Source organism: Gymnoscopelus braueri (assembly GCF_963280865.1).
Source record: "Gymnoscopelus braueri genome assembly, chromosome: 9".
Taxonomy (NCBI): Eukaryota; Metazoa; Chordata; class Actinopteri; order Myctophiformes; family Myctophidae; genus Gymnoscopelus; species Gymnoscopelus braueri.
Genome location: NC_137610.1, coordinates 16,061,310 through 16,079,616, shown reverse-complemented (window position 1 = coordinate 16,079,616; position 18,307 = coordinate 16,061,310). Strand labels below are relative to the sequence as shown.

The 18,307-nt window shown below is 40.3% G+C and overlaps 2 protein-coding genes across 4 annotated transcripts in view; one reads left to right on the top strand and one right to left on the bottom strand.

Moving 5' to 3' along the window:
* The first annotated feature begins 474 nt into the window (after positions 1–474).
* On the top strand, positions 475–14,115 carry idh2 (isocitrate dehydrogenase (NADP(+)) 2). The gene is made up of 11 exons (XM_080436973.1): positions 475–686; positions 7,293–7,384; positions 8,106–8,271; positions 9,656–9,816; positions 9,946–10,089; positions 11,226–11,362; positions 11,834–11,985; positions 12,864–12,976; positions 13,221–13,318; positions 13,424–13,516; positions 13,689–14,115. The coding sequence occupies exons 1-11, from the start codon at positions 566–568 to the stop codon at positions 13,771–13,773; spliced, it is 1,362 nt and encodes a 453-aa protein (XP_080293099.1). The 5' UTR covers positions 475–565; the 3' UTR covers positions 13,774–14,115.
* Positions 14,116–14,247: 132 nt separating this feature from the next.
* znf710a (zinc finger protein 710a) overlaps positions 14,248–18,307 on the bottom strand; it is a 7,973-nt gene continuing 3,913 nt past the window's right edge. For 2 of the 3 annotated variants that reach the window (XM_080436970.1, XM_080436971.1), the window contains 4 exons: positions 18,201–18,307; positions 16,700–16,891; positions 16,430–16,601; positions 14,248–16,014 (listed from right to left, as the gene is read on the bottom strand). The exon at positions 18,201–18,307 is cut by the window's right edge and continues 1,438 nt beyond it. In XM_080436970.1, coding sequence (XP_080293096.1) covers positions 15,848–16,014; positions 16,430–16,601; positions 16,700–16,891; positions 18,201–18,307 — 638 coding nt within the window. In that variant the 3' untranslated portion in view covers positions 14,248–15,847. The remainder of the gene's footprint in view (positions 16,015–16,429; positions 16,602–16,699; positions 16,892–18,200) is intronic. The other variant, XM_080436972.1, reaches the window with a different exon arrangement.

Genomic DNA, 18,307 nt, shown 5'->3' with positions numbered 1-18,307 from the left:
TCCAGCGATGCCATGTCGGTTTATTATAAGCGACTTTGGGCTTATTTTTCTGTAAATATAAATATTGGTAGTTGCAGGTTGCATTTTTTGGGGGGGGGGCTTGTTTCTAAAGTGTAGTTGCTTATTTGGGCTTGTTTCCTAATGTTGTTTAAACCAATGATTCTGAAACATGTTCAAGTCACCCCCAAAATAATATGTATTTGTATTTGTCTGCGGACCCCCATCTGAAAACATTTTGTGCCAGAGACCCCCATTCAAGATCTGTAATGTTAAAATTTTAAAAAATACATTCCAAGATTTTTTTTGAAAATAGCCTATGCCCATGTGGCCTCTTTTGGGCTTGTTTTCATAGACCTAGTTGCTTATGTCTCTCCCACACTCTGGCAACACTGATGTTTGATCCCTCCTCTAACCATTTATTGTGACGTAGCGTGCACAGAGTGGGTTGTGCTTGAGTATATTGCCCGGTAGCCAGGCTCTGTTTCGGCCCCTCTTTGCTCGGTGTTTTGTCGAGTAGTATATCCATCCACTGCAACAAGTGACACACGGGCAGGTTAAAGACATCATGGCCGGATACCTGAAGGTCCTCAGCGCTCTCAGCAGGTCTGCTGCAACTCTCAGCAAGAACCCTGCGGTGCTCGCTGCCCCGGCAAACACTTGTCAGACTCTCCAACAACAAAGGAACTGTGAGTTCAAACTATATAGCTGATCAGCTGTATGTTCTCACAGCTGCTATAAGCCATCCACGGTGCTAGGATGGAGTTTAACGGCAGTGTTGCCATGTCAGCGACTTCGGTCTTCTTTTTCTGTAAAGTTGCTTGTACAAATTTTTGGGGTTTGTTTCTCAAGTGTAGTTGCTTATTTAGGCTTGCTTCCAATTTTTTAAATTATTATTATAACCAGTGGTTCTCAAACATTTTCATGTCATGGACCCCCAAATTAATATGTATTTGTCCCTAACCCCCATCTGATCTTCCAAATATTCCACATTTTATTCGAAGTTTAAAGTTTTTTTTTTAAATGGCAGATCTACAAGCTCTCAACGCAGAGAGCTTATTTTCAATGTACAGGCCTACAGAATATAAGTTTAAACTGCTCATAATGGCCTAGTAGTGCCCTAAAGTTTCTTCTTTTGGACTTGTTCTCCTAGACGTAGTTGCTTATTTCTCTCACAACAAATGGCAACACTTGAGTTTAACGGCTAACGTTAGCTACCAGCGCATCATCCAACCTAGACAACCCGGGTGGTGTGCTCAAATGCAACGTTAAAAGCCCTTATATACGGTCATATATGTTGATCTGCAGTCAAACGACGCGCAAACCGCCACCCCATGACTTGACTAGATAATGATTATATGGCAGGCTATATGGCTGTTAAAAGATAGAGGCGCCTAGATGAAGCCAGCTGTCTTTGTCCGCCTTGTTGAGAAGTTTCTGCGGTTTGTTTGCTGACTTTTTCTCAGAAGTAGAATCAAGAGAATCTTCACCGTCGCATCCGAACCGAAGTAACGATGACTTCAGTGCGGATGCCAAAGCTCGTTTAGCATTTGAGCTTTGACTTTTACTGATCAATCATTACATTTCCAGTTATCGAAAATAATATCCATATGCCACGCCACGCAATACTGGCAGCGTTTGAATGACATCTGCACGTCCTCCTCATGTGTCCGCTGTACTTAGTACAAGTCATCATAAATGCATACAATATATTATATATTGGCATGATATGTAGGTATAAGGTTGATCTGTTACAATAGAAAGTGTTCATTAGTGCATATATAGTCATTCAAACGGATTTGTTTAAAAGCCATTCTTTCTTCGAAGTGAGTGCAAACTTTTCCACAAGGTCAGCTACAGGGTATAAGAGGGACTGTTAGGAGAGTAATGGCCGCCACAAGTGTACTGTCCTACTTTACATCTTCCATTTGGGGCATATCACCAGCAGCACTATATATATATAATATATATATATATATCACATTTCCGTGCTAAATACCGTTATTTTAATTAATGTTAAACTGGAGAATTGTGCACAGGTGTCCTTTACTTTCGAGTCTTGTTAATGTAATAATATACCTTATTCTGTAGGTTGTATGGAGCTCAGGACCTCTGGGCAGTGGTGGAAAGTAACCCAAGTACATTTACTCAAGTACTGTACTTATAAGGAAAGTAACTCAAGTACATTTACTCATGTACTGTACTTATAAGTACAATTTTGAGGTACTTTTACTCCACTACATCTCAGAGACATATTGTGCTTTTACTCCATTACAATTATTTGAAAACTTTAGTTACTACTTGAATTATTACAAAACATACATTAATTACTTCAGCCCTTTTTAAACTTCAGCTATTTTCAAATAGCCAATCAACAAGTACACAACATGTTGCGTGCTTGTAGATCTGCTATTTTCAAAATATTTCTTATACATTTTAGACATATGATAACTTGTGAAACGGGATGTTCTGTCTTATGAGTACTTTCACTTTTGGTACTTTTCTTGATGCCCATACCTTTTGTACTTTTACTCAAGTACTTCTTCCACCGCTGCCTCTGGGACATACAATTTTGATCAAAATGTTAAAGTCTTTGTGTTGCAAGCACCACCACCATGGTGTGTACCCCCTCCCCCTTTCGTGACTTTGGAGAATTGGAGCTCAACCAAATTGCTGGGTCAATTGAAGGGCGCTGTGTTTGGGCACTGCCCTGTTGACAACTGACAGCCAGCTGTCTCTGAATAAACGTGCCTTTTAGCATTGTAGTCACCTCGCTATCGCTAGTGTTTCATAATCGTCCAGTGTGGCGGTCACTGTAAAGATTGACCAAACAAATGGCCTCTGCATAGCTTAAAGGCTTTGTCGGTGTTAAAACTACATGACACATATTTTCTGGACAATGGGACTTGCTGTCCTCCTTGTCATTCTAGCCAAAGTTAAAGAGATCATAGTATTACAACATTGATCTGGCAAGGATCTAATCACGTCTGTCTTGGTGGGAAATATGGGCCGTTAAACATGTTCCAACTTGTGTTTTACATAAGGCATATGACAGAGGTTTTACTTTTCCTTACATTACTTTGCCCTATAAGGGGAAATTCGCATACTCTATTGGGCTAGCCGCTACGCATATTATATAATGCCTATTGTCAGTGCAATCAATGCACACTGTATGAACAAAAACGTTAAGTCCAGTGCGACCCCTCAATATGGATAAAATCACCAGCAACGATCAATGAAGCATATTCGTCTCTACAGTAAAGAATGTCAGTGCATGACATGAGGTGTCAGTGTATGACTAAGATTTTCAAAAAGTAATGGCTGTGACTGGCAGAGTGGCAGATCTGTCTGTGCCTTATTCCCATCACATGTTGCACTGTTGCAGGTCGTTTGCCAGGAGCTTTTCTCATTATGCCCTCAAACCCCTCAGTGCCCCCTTTTAAATATATATTTCTTCTCAGTATGCTACCTCTTGGTTACCTGGTCTTTTTGAAAGGCCAGGTAAAGGCTAATCAGCATCTAATCTAATTATGGACTGCTTCACCACAGCTTCCTTTTTTTTTTTACCATTTGTCTAGATTGTGTGGACTTTGGTGAACTTCTGTGACCTACAGTAGTTGTTCAGTTTGTTCCCTGCAATACTCGGTAGGCTTAAAAGTCAAGTGGTTTCAGGTTGTTTGTTGACCAGAAAAGGACAGTAAAGGGCTGTCCTAATGACCTTTAGAGAGTGAAGCGCTCATTTTTGTTTTGGATTTGTCCTTCACTCTGTCCTAACTCATTTGAAATAAATGCCTTTCAGAGATTGGGCACAAACTAAAATGGATTGTTTATTTTGCTCCTTGTGATTGACATATTCCACATGATCTAAAGTTACAGCGATCAGCAAATGACCTATGCTAGTCTACACAGTGAGATGTGGGGTCATTTGTTTCACATCGTCTGAGTTGCATCATTGTGATACATCTCAGATGGTGAGTTTATTCATGCTGCTGATATTGGAAACTGGCAAATCAGGGCCTCACCCGTATCATGCAAAAAGCTACAGTAAGCAGGTTGAAATGAAAACCTTAACTGTGTATAAAAGTGGTACAACCAACCAGTCATATGCATAGAGCCCTTTCCCTTGTTGCTAAAAGGGTATCAGCCAGAATAATGTATCATTCTGTTGACTGCATCAATCTGTTTTTTAATTCTAGCTATACTTAAAGGGATATTTCACTTTAAAAAAAACTTTTGGTGATTTTATCATCTACTCAAGCCTTTGTGAGCCCCCCAGACAGTTTTTAAGTTGCTCGATTCAGTATCTAGATATTTGATATTCATTTTATCAGACACGCCCCCTTCCCATACAAACCCATTGTAACTTCAAACTCCATTTTAACCATGATAGATTCATCAAAAACACCCGTCCTTGGTTCTGGTGACTCACCCTGCCCTCCTAATGGGTGAGGGGGCCGTGTTTTTCCAAGAATTATTTTCATTAATTTTATTATTTTTTTTATTGTATTTTATTTTTTTCATTTTCCCAAAAAAATATTTAAAATAAATGAAAAAAGTAATTGAAAAAACACGGCCCCCTCGCGTATTAGGGGGGCGGTATGAGTCACCAGAACCAAGGACGGGTGTTTTTGATGAATCTAACATGTTAAAAATGGAGTTTGAAGTTACAATGGGTTTGTATAGGAAGGGGGCGTGTCTGATAAAATGAATATCTAATATCTAAATATTGAATCAAGCAACTTAAAAACTGTCTGGGGTGTTCACAAAAGCCTGAGTAGACGATAAAATCACCAAAAGTTTTTTTGAAAGTGAAATATCCCTTTAAGCCCTATATTTTCTTTTATGAAGTGAAATTAGCCGATCTACAAGCATGTTACTTATGAGCTTGTAGAGCTGCTATTTATGCAATTTTCTAAAAATAAATAAGAGTTAAAATGGGAACGCCAGGGTGACAGTGGTTAAATACATACTATTACTACCGTATCCCCAACAAATGCCCAGTTGCTATGGGGAGCCTGCATGACTTTGTTTAAAACAGTCCTCCGGCATCCAGTTTGTTGATGAAATCAACATTACATGTTATGTAACTTAGTTGGCTGTAACTTAGTCTGGCCCAACTGCACTGGTTACCAGTAAAATATCGCATTGATTTTAAAATTTTACTTTTTGTTTTTAAAGCCTTAAATGGCCTTGCGCCACAGTACATTTCTGACCTACTTTCTGCACCTCCTACCCTCAGAGTTCTTAGGTCATCTTCCCAAATGCCCCTCGACATTCCCCCAACAAACCTTAGAACGAAAGGTGACCGGGCTTTCTCTGCTATTGCGCCCGCACTCTGGAACAATTTACCATTGCACATTAAATCCAGCTCCACCATTGAAAGTTTTAAATCCACCCTAAAAACCCACCTCTTCTCCATTGCCTTCAGCTCAGTCTGAGGGCATTCTTAACTTATGGCCATTGAATGTTTTTTTTCCTCTTTTTTGTATTACTTTTATGTTCTCCTATCTTTGGTGTTTTTGTTTAGGTATTGCTTTATGTTTCTTTAACTATGCTGTATTTTTGCTGTATTTTTATTAGGCTATGCTATTGTGATTGTAAAGCACTTTGGGTCAACTGCTGTTGTTTTTAAATGTGCTATATAAATAAAGGTGACTTGACTTGACTTGACTAGTTCTCCTGCACTGAGTGCACTCCCCTCCCCCTCTATCACATTAATTGTGAGAGTGAATGTCTTGTTGTGCAGATTTAAGGTAGGACTATTCTGAAATGATGACCAATGACAGCTGTGAAATGACTCTTACCCATGATGCCTTGCAGTAGACTGTCAGTGGCTGTCAAGAGGTGAATATCTATCATAGTTAGGTCTATATTCACACATATATTCAGTCATTCAGACCTACACCTACCTCATAATCACCTTCCAAAAAAAATCTGCTTTTGACAAGGTTTTTAAATCTGGTGTAGTAAAACATTTTCTAAAACATTTCCGGTATGTTTCCGGACACCGACGACTAAAATTGTGTGAAGTCAAATAACGCATTCATGTGGACTGGTTATTGTGAAAATGTACTAGTAAAGATTATATCAAAAATATAATGCTCACATTGACACAGTACATTCATATTGTGAGTGATTACATTTTAGGTTATATTGTCCAGAAACCAACCAGGGTTAGACCAACACTGGCTCGATCTCATTCTACACTACAGAGCTCTTCTTTTTTAATTGGTGTTGGTACTGCTTTCAGTAAAACACTGCTTCTAAGAACGACACACAATCTTGTGTACTCGGCAGCCAAAGAAGAATTCCAATATTGTTTGCTTGAGAAGAGACTATAAAATGTCATTGTCCCGCAAGATGAACCTGAAGAAAGAAATCTTACTTTTGATAAGGTTTACGTTCGATTTTTGTCCTGGGGAATAGTGGACCAAGACTACTCTATACAAAGCAATCTGTGTAAGCCATTATCACAGAGGCTGTGTACTGTGCCATAATTGGTTACAGGGGAATCTAACGTTACATGAATAAATCTGTCCTGACCTCAGGGTTACTTTCAATGATCCACCATGTACCTCCAGCTGACGGGGACCACGTGTCTAGCCAAGAGCATGGGAACTGAACTGAGTGTATTTTGACAGGTGCTACCAAGGCTTGATAGACACTGTTAAAGGTTGAGTGTCTTCTTAAGCTCGCACATGGGTCCATGCTATCTTATTTCATATGAATTAAACAGTATTTTTTTTCACTAAATGTAATGTCGGTCATGTACATTTCCAATGTGTTCCGCCATTTTGTTCAGACACTACTCAATACTAATATTCAGTGAATATGTTGCTGGAGCCCACTGACTTGGCTGGGAGGCCAGAAAGTCACTTGATTCTTTGCATCTTGCAGTTGAATGAAAGCAGATCTGACTGGTACTACAAATAAGTTTGAAAGTAAAAAAACAAAAACAAATCTGTAATTTAGTCCACTCTAATCCTGTGACATTGAATTAGTACACCCAAATGTTAGCTTTAACACATTAAGAGTCCACATTGTATAATGGAAGTGGGAGGTAATAATATGGTGTTGAACTCTCTTTTGAGACGCACTGTCCAATTTGGAAGTCCATAATCATAGAAGGAACTCTGTAGTTAACAGACCAAAGGGATCTTTTCCTGACGAAAAATGCAGTAGAATATGATCATAGTGATGAAGCTACCATTTTGGTCCCAGGGCAACTGTTTTTTGTTCCCCATAGGATAGTAATATAAAAGTCTGTTCTTTGTCTTCTTCTTTACGAATGACAGATGTCGACAAACGCGTCAAGGTGGCCCAGCCAGTGGTGGAGATGGATGGTGATGAAATGACCAGGATCATCTGGGAGTTCATCAAAGAAAAGGTTCGGAAGTGTTAACTGAAGGGGGAACGTGAACATACAAACATTAGTGTGTGTGTGTGTGTCTGCCTGCCTGCCTTGGGGCAAGACCGGCCCACACTGTCTGACTCGTCTATTTTTATATCACCGACTGACAACGTAGATGGGGAGTGAGTGAATGAGTGTGTGTGTGTGTGTGCGGCTGATGGCAGTGAGATTATGTATGATGTGGGGGATGGGTTTTGTGTGAGGTTTCACTCAGGGGCCGGCTGATTGCCTTTGGAGAGAGCAGATGGTGTGTTGGTTTGGGACGAAACATGGATCATACTAGGGATGATATCAGTCAATGTGATGTTTAGTTTTTGTTGTCATTTTAGGATGAATGTATTGTTAAAATGATGTAAATATGGTATAGCTAGAAAACGTATCACACAATGAATAGACAATTATTATGCATTGGTAATATATCGGTTAATAATATCCCCTATACTTAAGAGTTTTACAGACTGTTATTTTTCGTACTTGATACTTGGTACCTACTCCTGTAGGTACCGCTACAGGAGTAGATCTGGCACCTCATTAAAAGAATGATTTGACTCCTATTGTCCCTGGAGTACAGTGTGTTCGGCTGTGTTGGGAAACCTGGCTAAACATAGCTTCTTTGACAGGAGTGTTCCTGTGTGTAGTCCTATTTCCAGAGTAAAGCATGCATGGGTTCTGATATTCTCATTATGTGTTCTTTCAGCTCATCCTGTCTAACGTCGATGTTGAGTTGAAGTACTATGATCTGGGTCTGCCGTACCGTGACCAGACGGATGACCAGGTCACCATCGACTCGGCCCTGGCTACCCTGAAGTACAACGTGGCTGTGAAGTGTGCCACCATCACACCCGACGAGGACAGAGTTATAGGTCTTGAATAACATTTGAACCCATTGAAACCGAGAAAGCAATCTGTCATTTTAGATTTTTAACCACTTTGACCATTATTTTATACTTTGGCTATTCAAAAATAGCAGATATACAAGCTCATAGCGCGTCACTTTGTGCCACGCTATGAGCTTGTAGATCTGCCATTTTTGAAAAATCATGAAACTCTGCAAATCTTTGTGTGTATATAATATATATACATATAAAATATGTTTTTTTTTTAAGCGAACATTTTTAACTCAAGTCTTTGCTTCTGGGGGTCCCTGGAACAAAATATTTTGACGGACCGGGGGGGGGGGGGGGGGGGGGTCCGTGGCCAAATGCATTAATGTTTTGGGGGGGTCCCTGACGTGAAGAGGGTTGAGCACTACCGACATGGCAACATACGTTTTTCAGAAAACTTTAGATTTATAAGACATTTGTAGAATTGTCCTCGGGTCTTAACTCTATAAACGCCATTGACTCGAAAACGCGTCAATTACTACTTAATCCACCCACGCCTTTGACGCGTTGGATTTGCGTTCATTGTTTAATCTCTGATCGCGCTATGCTGCTTAAAATCCAATGTTATTCTCGAGTTCCACTTACTTCACCCATATCTGCATCCGGTTTCATGTCCTGGGTTCCGTTTCCGGTTTTTGATTATTTTCCCCCAGTCATTTTCGTCAAGAATAGGTAAACAAACGGTTTTTCACACGGTATGACAGACAAACGGACAGATTCTCTTCTATAATCTATGGTCTGGGTGACGATCAGTCATCGCCGTCGTGTATCACATCGTAATTTTGGTGATCAAAACAATCTGGGACGACGTCACTTCCGTCATGTTTTTCCCTGTCTAATCGCTCAAGAAGGGTAACAGTGACCCCAGGAGCTGATCAGGCTGTCATGTGCTGCTCTCTAGTGGCGGATTTGTGCTGCGTCTTTATAAAACAGTCTGATCAATTATTTTCATGAAAATTTTCAAAATATAAAAATAAAAAAAACTCGAAAATTGCTGGCAATGGGGGAGTACTTTATGAAAATACTCTGGCAGTCAAAGAGTTAATGGGTTAACCACTTACTGTACAAATAATTGTGAAATTCCAAACTATTTAAAAAATAGCCAATTTTGCGGGCTTGCACAACTGCTATTTAATCACCTATGCCCAAATTCCAACGACGGGGTTAAAGTGGTTAAAGGCAAATTATGTTTTTTCCTTTACTAATTACTTTTTTATAAGGTTTTCCTCTTTGAAGCTGTCGTTGGTGTTGTTTGACATGTAATCATTAGCAGCCAGTTTCGAAAACATGTCCACATGAAAATTGTACCAGACGATACCAGTCTGACATGTTTTTGTGTCACTCTTGTAACTCTTATTTTTAGAGTTCAGCTTGAAGAAAATGTGGAAAAGTCCCAATGGAACCATCAGGAACATCCTGGATGGCACGGTCTTCCGTGAACCAATCATTTGCAAGAACATTCCCAGGCTTGTTCCTGGTTGGACACAGCCCATCGTCATTGGCAGACATGCATTTGGCGATCAGGTCAGATCCGTCTAGATGAGATTTTCTGTAGGTTGTGCAACAGCCAGGCTTGTTGAACATTGATATCAACACCATTTTTCTCCTCGAATTGCAAAAGACAAGTCATTAATTGTTCCCTCGACGCTACAGTACAGAGCCACAGACTTTGTTGTTGACCAGCCGGGCAAATTCAAGATGATCTTCACACCTACTGATGGCAGCGCAGGCAAGGAGTGGGAGGTGTATGATTTCCCCGCCGGTGGCTGTGGAATGGGCATGTACAACACAGATGATGTGAGTGGGTTTTATTTTTTTCATAATAAGATTCTACTGAAGAAAATTAGGGCTGCAGCTATCAGATATCTTCTTAGCGATTGTTCTATTGATAACTTTTTTTTTTATCAATCGAGCAATTGAGAAGTGTGATCTTTTTATATATTGATTTATTTCTTATAATGAACTCAATTATGATGATGGATAGAATACTTTATTGGCAACAGTTAAAAGCGCAGTATCACCAAGTGCCAAAATGTATTCATCACAAAAAAGCCAAAGCTTGTTTCTATTGTGTTCCCATTATACAACAAACACCCAACAGACTATACAAACACTGTACAAGAACACAATAATTAAATGCTAATGTACAATACAAAACAGTACACACAGGACAGGCGACTTAACAAAAGCACACCGAAGGAGTGAGCCATCTATATCCAAGGGGGCTATGGGTTTATCCAAGTCCAGTTAGTAGATAATTGAAGCCATGATTTAAGATCAATTAATGATTTTAAGATCAATTAACCACTTATTTTATACTTTTATACTACGCTGTCGCTCAAAAATAGCGAAAATAGCCGATCTACAAGCTCTCAGCACATCGCATTATGACCTGTTGTGCACTTTAGATATTATTAATCGATAATTAAGATACTGTCATTTTTAGGCATCTAGCAAACGGACATGGTCTGTTGAAAGTACAACATTCATAAATTTGTATCTACTTATTAATAATCCAATTATTAAAGCTGGTTTTAAGTTCATATTTGCTCAGTTACCTTTCTGTAAATGCAATGTAAAACCTGCTTCTGGGTAACTTGATCAGCATGCATGGAAGGAGTATAGCCTGCACGTGGTGTCAATGTTGTCTGTAGCGTTCCATGAAACTGAGGGTGCACTCACCTCATTTGATCCTGCCTAACCACTGTTTTGTTTGCGGATATCAAGGCAACGGTTTGTTTGATTTTACAACAGTAGAGGTCAAACTGTTCACTGGGACTTTCAACCTGTCTATGGGAAATGGACGTGTCAGCTAATGGTACAGTGTATATATGTGGTCTAGCCTGGCCCAGACACAAAAGGTTGTTAACCCCTGTATTACTCGTGTGGCCTTCCACCCTCGTAACCTTTTGCCCCGTTTTTCTCTCCTACAGTCTATTACTGGCTTTGCTCACGCATGCTTCCAGTATGCCATCGCCAAGAAGTGGCCTCTGTACATGAGCACCAAGAACACAATTCTCAAAGCCTATGATGGTAGATTCAAGGACATCTTCGAGGATATCTTTCAAAAGTAAGTTTATTTATTTTTAACAAACTTTTCAAACTGATCTTTCTTTCCATCTTGGCCCTGAATGACTAGGAATGAGGAAAACAAATTGTAGAGGAAAACAAGTGTCACCGCTCCACAAATGGAGCACAGTGTACAAAGGGAAACAAGCCCCCTGGGTCTTTTTGTGTTATCCTTTTAGCATAGCTTTTGTTACTGTACTGTTTCCCAAATCCCAAACTTGCTATTTTTTTTTTTTAATCAATCAAAGAGCTTAGCCACTGTCAATGTTTATTATAGCACCCCCTATCGATCAATCTGTCATTTTCCCCTTCCATTCATGTTATTTTATGTTGTTTGTGCCTGTAATCTGCACAAACAGGCATATATTCTTATAATATCAAGGTGCCACTGCAGGACTTGGTTGATATGTTTTTACTATCATGTTCTGGTCGCTGTGACACATTTCAAGTGGATATGCTTTGTGTCTGACAGGAACTACAAACCACAGTTTGACGAGCTGAAGATCTGGTATGAACACAGACTCATTGACGACATGGTGGCCCAAGTACTGAAGTCCTCTGGAGCCTTTGTGTGGGCCTGCAAGAACTACGATGGAGATGTCCAGTCCGACATCCTGGCTCAGGGTGAGATGCTCTCAAACTGACATTAAAGCCTCTTAACCCCTTTAAAACCGGGAAAGCAACACATTTTTTAAGATTTTTGCTTTGGGTATTAACACATTGAATGCCAAAAACGGTCCGGACCGTTTTTGAGGATCCAAACGAGAAGTGCCGAAAACGGTCCGGACCGTTTTTGACCCAATTCTATTTTTATACATGTGGGCCACGTGGGGCGCTAAAACGAAACTTTGACATCACCCAAGGAGTTTCTGAGAAGAAGAGGCTGGATCTGGCTCCATGTCAAAAATCCTTCCGGTCGGCGTTTTCAATGTTATCTCCTTGACTAAAAGCTTAATATCTCCATTTCTTTTTAACGTGGTGGAAACGAGCCGTTTTCGATCGGCGATCACGCTGCAATGGAGGATCGCGTTAGAAATATTATTGTTCCAGGCGTTAGTCGGGACCCTCCGCCGTCTCGCACGCACGCTTTGTTTACATGCACTTCCGCGTCGGGGCTGCTACAGCACGAAACGTATAACGCAAGTGGATGGAAGAAATGCAGGCACTCAACGTATAATATTTTAATAAACCTCTGGCACCCAATGTGTTAAAAAATAGCAAATATACAAGCTCACAGAGCGTCACTTAGTGCCACGCTGCGAACTCGTACATCTGCTATTTTTGAATCGTTTCGAAAAATCCTGAAAGTGTTCGAAAAAGTTTAAGAACTACTGATTTAGAAGGCATTTGTACAATCTGCCTCAGGTCTTAATGGGTTAATAAGAAGCCATTGCCACCAGGGAATTGTATAGCTTCTAGCTTATTTAACAAAAATAAATATGTTTTATATTGGGCAATATGTTGTAGATTAACATCTTTTTTTTTTTGTGGGGTTCTTTTAGGTTTCGGCTCCTTGGGACTGATGACATCAGTTCTTATTTGCCCTGATGGCAAGACAGTCGAGGCTGAAGCTGCCCATGGCACTGTGACCAGGCACTACCGCGAGCACCAGAAGGTATTCTATTTGCTATTTAATATCAATCTAGGACTGTGCAGTGGGGAAATTAAATGAATGTGCCTTGTTTCACCAGTTATCCGTGTACTTTCAGTGACATCTGGTGGTGAAAATTGTAATCGACCTTAGCTGGCAACAAGGAAGGATAAAAAAAAAGCTTCATCTTTATGCCTTGTATCCATGGTTGTCTTTGTGATAGCTTGTTGAATGAATTGCTTGATTGAATCATCCTGTCTATCTTCAGGGAAATCCGACCAGCACCAACCCCATTGCCAGCATCTTTGCCTGGACCAGGGGCCTTGAGCATAGGGGGAAACTTGATGGCAACCCTGACCTTATCAAGTAAGGGATCTATAAACCATTAAAAAAATTATCTACCATTGTTTGCTCAGACATGCTAATATAAGTGATGTGTGCTCATTTTTATGTTTTTTTTTCTCCTTGCAGGTTCTCTCAGACTTTGGAGAGGGTCTGTGTTGAGACCGTGGAAAGTGGTGTTATGACCAAGGACCTTGCAGGCTGCATCCACGGCCTGCCCAAGTAAGCGCTCTAACCTTTAATTCAACTAAAAAAAGATTGTATACTCTTAGCAACTTTGTATATTCACATATAACCTGCAGGACAATGAATCATTGAATAGTTGAATGCTTTTTGAAAACGGGAACTGAGTTTTCTGTAGTCTGATTTCCCTTGTCCTGTCTTGTCTTCTCAGCTGCAAACTGAACGAGCATTACGTCAACACCTCAGACTTCCTGGACGCCATCAAGAACAATCTGGACAAAGCCCTCGGCAAGTGAAGGACTTGAAAGAGTCCAGCTAGCCTGGAAATGACAATACTGTTGTCCTGTTTTTGTACCTCATTTTTAACTTAAAAGGTCAAGAAAACCACATGCATTGCAACTGAAGGATAAGAAAAACCTACTACTACTGTGTAGATACAGAATCGCGTAGCTTACTTCTTAAATTGTTCTGCAGTTGAGAGATGTTGTTCCACCTGCCAATCTTCACTCCTTTTTTGCTCCTTATTGCCATGGTTATTTTTGTAATGTCAAGTACTGTATTCAAATAGCTGAATTATGCCTTTGATAAGACTGAAGCCCATGTCGAGCTTAATTGCCAATAAATCTCCCTTGTTTGAACCGCTCTTCTGCTGAATTAAGTAAAAAAACAATGAAAGGTGAGCCTTTTTAAAGGTAAATAAATTTATTATTTTACAGTTGTCTGGTACACAACATTGTACATACATTTCTATCAACATTATATCCACACTGTCTAACGATATAGAAAGCCATTGAAGCTGAACATGGTGTAGTTCCCCTTTGTATCATCACTAAAACTGATGGGATGAACATATAAGCGGAAGAATTCACAAAAATTCGCATTTCACATTAAATGCGCTCTATCAACATTTGCAAATCGATACTTTGTTTGCAGAGCTATATGTTTGAAAAGCTAAGCGCTGGGAAACTGAATATATTGAGCATTTCCCAAATCATTTTCCGTGAGGTCCACGGCCCTGTCACATGTTGGGAGGTTGTCGTTCATCACTTTGGACCAGAGTACAGCTTGATGGATGGCATGCTCTCGCAGACACACAGGGGCACTTAATATTTCTGTCCAAAGTTTTTGGGACAGTTCTTGTTGAAATTCATCCACAGAAACCAGGACTGCAATAAGAATGCAAGGTTTGCATTGTTTTGTTTTTTGAAAAATGTTGCCGTCTGTCCTGTGCAGGCCTAGATGGGACATACATAGACAGGGTTCTCGAAAGGGAAGCAGTGCCACAGTCTGTTCTCTGTGGTAATCTTTTGAAGAAATCTACAAATGGGTGGGAGGGCCAACCTAAATGCAATTATGTGAGATCTGCAATTGGGCCCCATGAAGTCCAACGTCCCAACTTGGTACATTGAGGCAAAGTCACTGCTGCTGCCGTTAGCTGCAGGATTTGGTAAAAAGGTAAATCCAATTCTTTGGTAAAGGGGTCTACAATTAAAAATGTATTTTGATTTTTTTTCCTTTTCATTAGCATCTTAAACATTCCACAGCAACAATTACATTCATAGACTAGAGATCAATACAGAGTGATGCTTGCTAATGCAGGAACTTAAGAAAAACAGACTGCTCACATATTGTGGCCCTCAGTGCAATGCACTGATCACAGTACCAGCCAACATCCAGGACTGATACATTCTGTACAATAAAATACAACAAAACTTGAATTGCAAATCCTATGGAATTTAGGTAGTCTTTTAGACCTTAACCTGCCATTTTCAACTTGTCACAGTACAAACATAAAGTGATAAAATTGTAAGTACATTAACCTCAGCAACCGGATAAGCTTTGGCAAGTGAAATGAATATGAAGACTTGCTCACTTCTCTTACCCTGTTGAAATGTGACATCAATGTAACCCAACAGACTTGCTTGAAAGCGCGGGATTGTCTGAATGAGTAAGTGCATCATGCTGTCACCATATGCTTTTATTTGTTTGTCTATTGTTCTATAAGCTATAAAATATGCTTTACATTTTAGGCTCTGAGCATGTTTCTATTATTAATCAAATGACAATAGATGTTTTTCCCCTCCTAAAAATAATTTCCCCTATTTTGTGAATCTACACTTTCCTTATGTTGTTTCAGTAGATTTGCAGGTTGCTGTGGTGAAAAATATGGGCAATTAGGAAGGAAGTCTACAATTCCAGACTATGGCAAATGAGGAGATTCCAGTGCATACGAATGTGCAGAATTTGCTGGATGACTTCATGCCCTTGAAGATCAATTCCAGCACTATGCCTTAAACAGCAAAAATAACACAATCCCCTATATTCTTATAAGTTCATTCTTATACTCAATTTAGGGGTCATTTTAATAATTCATGCAGTGTTATAGCGCCCGCCGCCCTTCGCATAGCTGCTGTAGTACTCTATTTCAGACAGTTTAGCGATTTCTGGTGTGTTGTTGCTCGCCCGATTCTCTCGCTCGCTGAATTCGAAGCTGTCGTCTTCATAGTCGTCCTGGCTCTCACCGTCGTGGGGTGCTTCTGAGGGAGAAGGTGTAGATGCACAAATATTAGCCCACCATGTCTTCAGATACACACAGTGAGTCCTTCCTACAGATACATGGCCTCATTGAGGAGAGTCCGTTGATTGCACCTCCTCCAGTGCCTCCATATCACTGTCCACTGATAGAGACAGGCATGTCTAATCCAGGCTCTGCTATATTTACTAAACACACAGTGAGGGAGTGACAGGGAAGCACCAAAACACTCAGGCCAGTAGATTACAGTACATGCTGAGTCAAAGTGCATTAGGGGCCGACTGAGTGACAATAATGCAATATGAAGTATGCAGAGGAGTCCAACTAAAATAAATTAGACATGCGTACCCACGCAAATGTCATCGTGGAAATTAATCGTTTCAAAGGTAGCTATGGACTTTTCATTCAGCGTTCCTCACCGTGATCCAGCGAGGTGTCCAGGATGCCATGTTTGACCTTCATGTGTCGACTTAGGTTGCCTTTCAAGTTGAACTTGCTGCTGCAGTAAGGACACTTGAATGGTTTGCTGCCCGCATGGAGATGCATGTGGCCCAAGAGGTTGTACATTCTGTTGAAAGATTTCCCGCACACCTAAGAGGCAACGAGGGAAAAGGGACAGGTCAGTCCACATGCTCAATTACATGAGGAGTCTCACCTGGACTGAGATCTACATGCGGTCAGGTCCTTACCTTGCATTTAAAAGGCTTGACCGGCAGGTGAACAATCATGTGAGTTTTAAGGGTCTGTTTCTGGACAAATGTCTTGAAGCAGACGTGGCACTGGAAGGGCCTCACGCTGGCGTGGATCAACATGTGCCTCTTCAGGTTGGCAGACAGAGTGAACTCCCTTTGACACACCTCACACTTGAATTCTTTCATACCCTAGGGAGACAAAAGTATTTGGGAGTTACTTTTTAAAGTAATTTGTTTTGATTTTTTTTTCTCTCTTTCATTTGCATTTGGTTAAAACAGAATAAACAATGAGTCATAAAAGGGAATAACACACAGAAGTACCACAAATATGAAAACAAATGCATGTCACTGTCTTTTAACAGATGGGAAGAAGTGCCACAGAGTGACCCACACTCATTAATACAACAGAGGAAACAATGAGGTGAGTGAGGATTTGCATATTGGCTTTATGTCAAACTCATATAGGTCACATTAGCTCCACCAAGTGTTGAGATGCGGGGGAGAAGCAACTTTAACAATAGCTGAAGTAAACGTATACGTTTGGACATACATTATTTTAAAGCTACAATCCTTAAGTTTTATGTCCGAACTACAACAACCCATTTAGACCTGGAACACCAATACGTTATAATACCTTTCAATCCAGGAACCCCTTTTTGTGTTGTTGTTGGTATGTACGGTAAATAGCAACATAACATGTTTTACATTTTTGAATACATTTTTCAGAAAGCTAAAGTCAGGATTTAGAAGGCGTTTTTAGAATCGGCCTCAGGTCTAAATGGGATTAAGGTGGCGGCCCGTCAAGTGTCCAATGCGGTGCACCATCTGCTTTGAGTAACTTTACTGACATTATCAGTAGGTGTCCTACCTGACACCAGGTAGACATTTCTCAATGGAAGAGTAGCTGGAGACCTCCTCCAATCATGTTTGCGTATGTTAATACAATTGTATTAACATACTCTACCATACAGATTGGTTAACATAACATTGTATTCATTAAAGTAAGTTCTGGATTGTAGCTTTAAGTTTATTTTTAACAAACACAAAGTAACGGCACCATCATTGAGGTATGAAGCAAATTTTTCGATATACTAAAACACAGAATGTACTGTGGTCATGAAATGGAGAAGAAGACATTGAATGATTCATTGCACATAAAGGGAAGTTGGTCTACGTACGAGTCGCAACACAAAACACATGCAAGTGGGGGGTTGAGAGGCACCAGACAAAGAACCAAGAGCTTTGAAGGCTGTGTTTACACAGCAACTGGTTTTGGAAAAAGGCTGTTAGGCATAGTGTGCGATATAACCCTCAATTTTCTATAAGGTCTATAAGGTTACACTCGGTATGCTTTTTATCTCATGAATGATTTTTTTCTTTCTCTCTCATTTTAAATAAATACTTCGTGAACTTTTAGCACTACTACGTGATGGGTTTTTACTTTTTAAGACATAACAGAGTGGAGCACAAATCAGGCGTATCGTTGGAGTTTCAGTACCTTCAGTGCGAGGGCGTGCGCTGCCAGTACCTTGTGAGTGAGGGCGTGCTGTCTGAGGTGGTGTATCTGGACAAACTCCATGCCACACTCGGGGCAGACATAGGGCC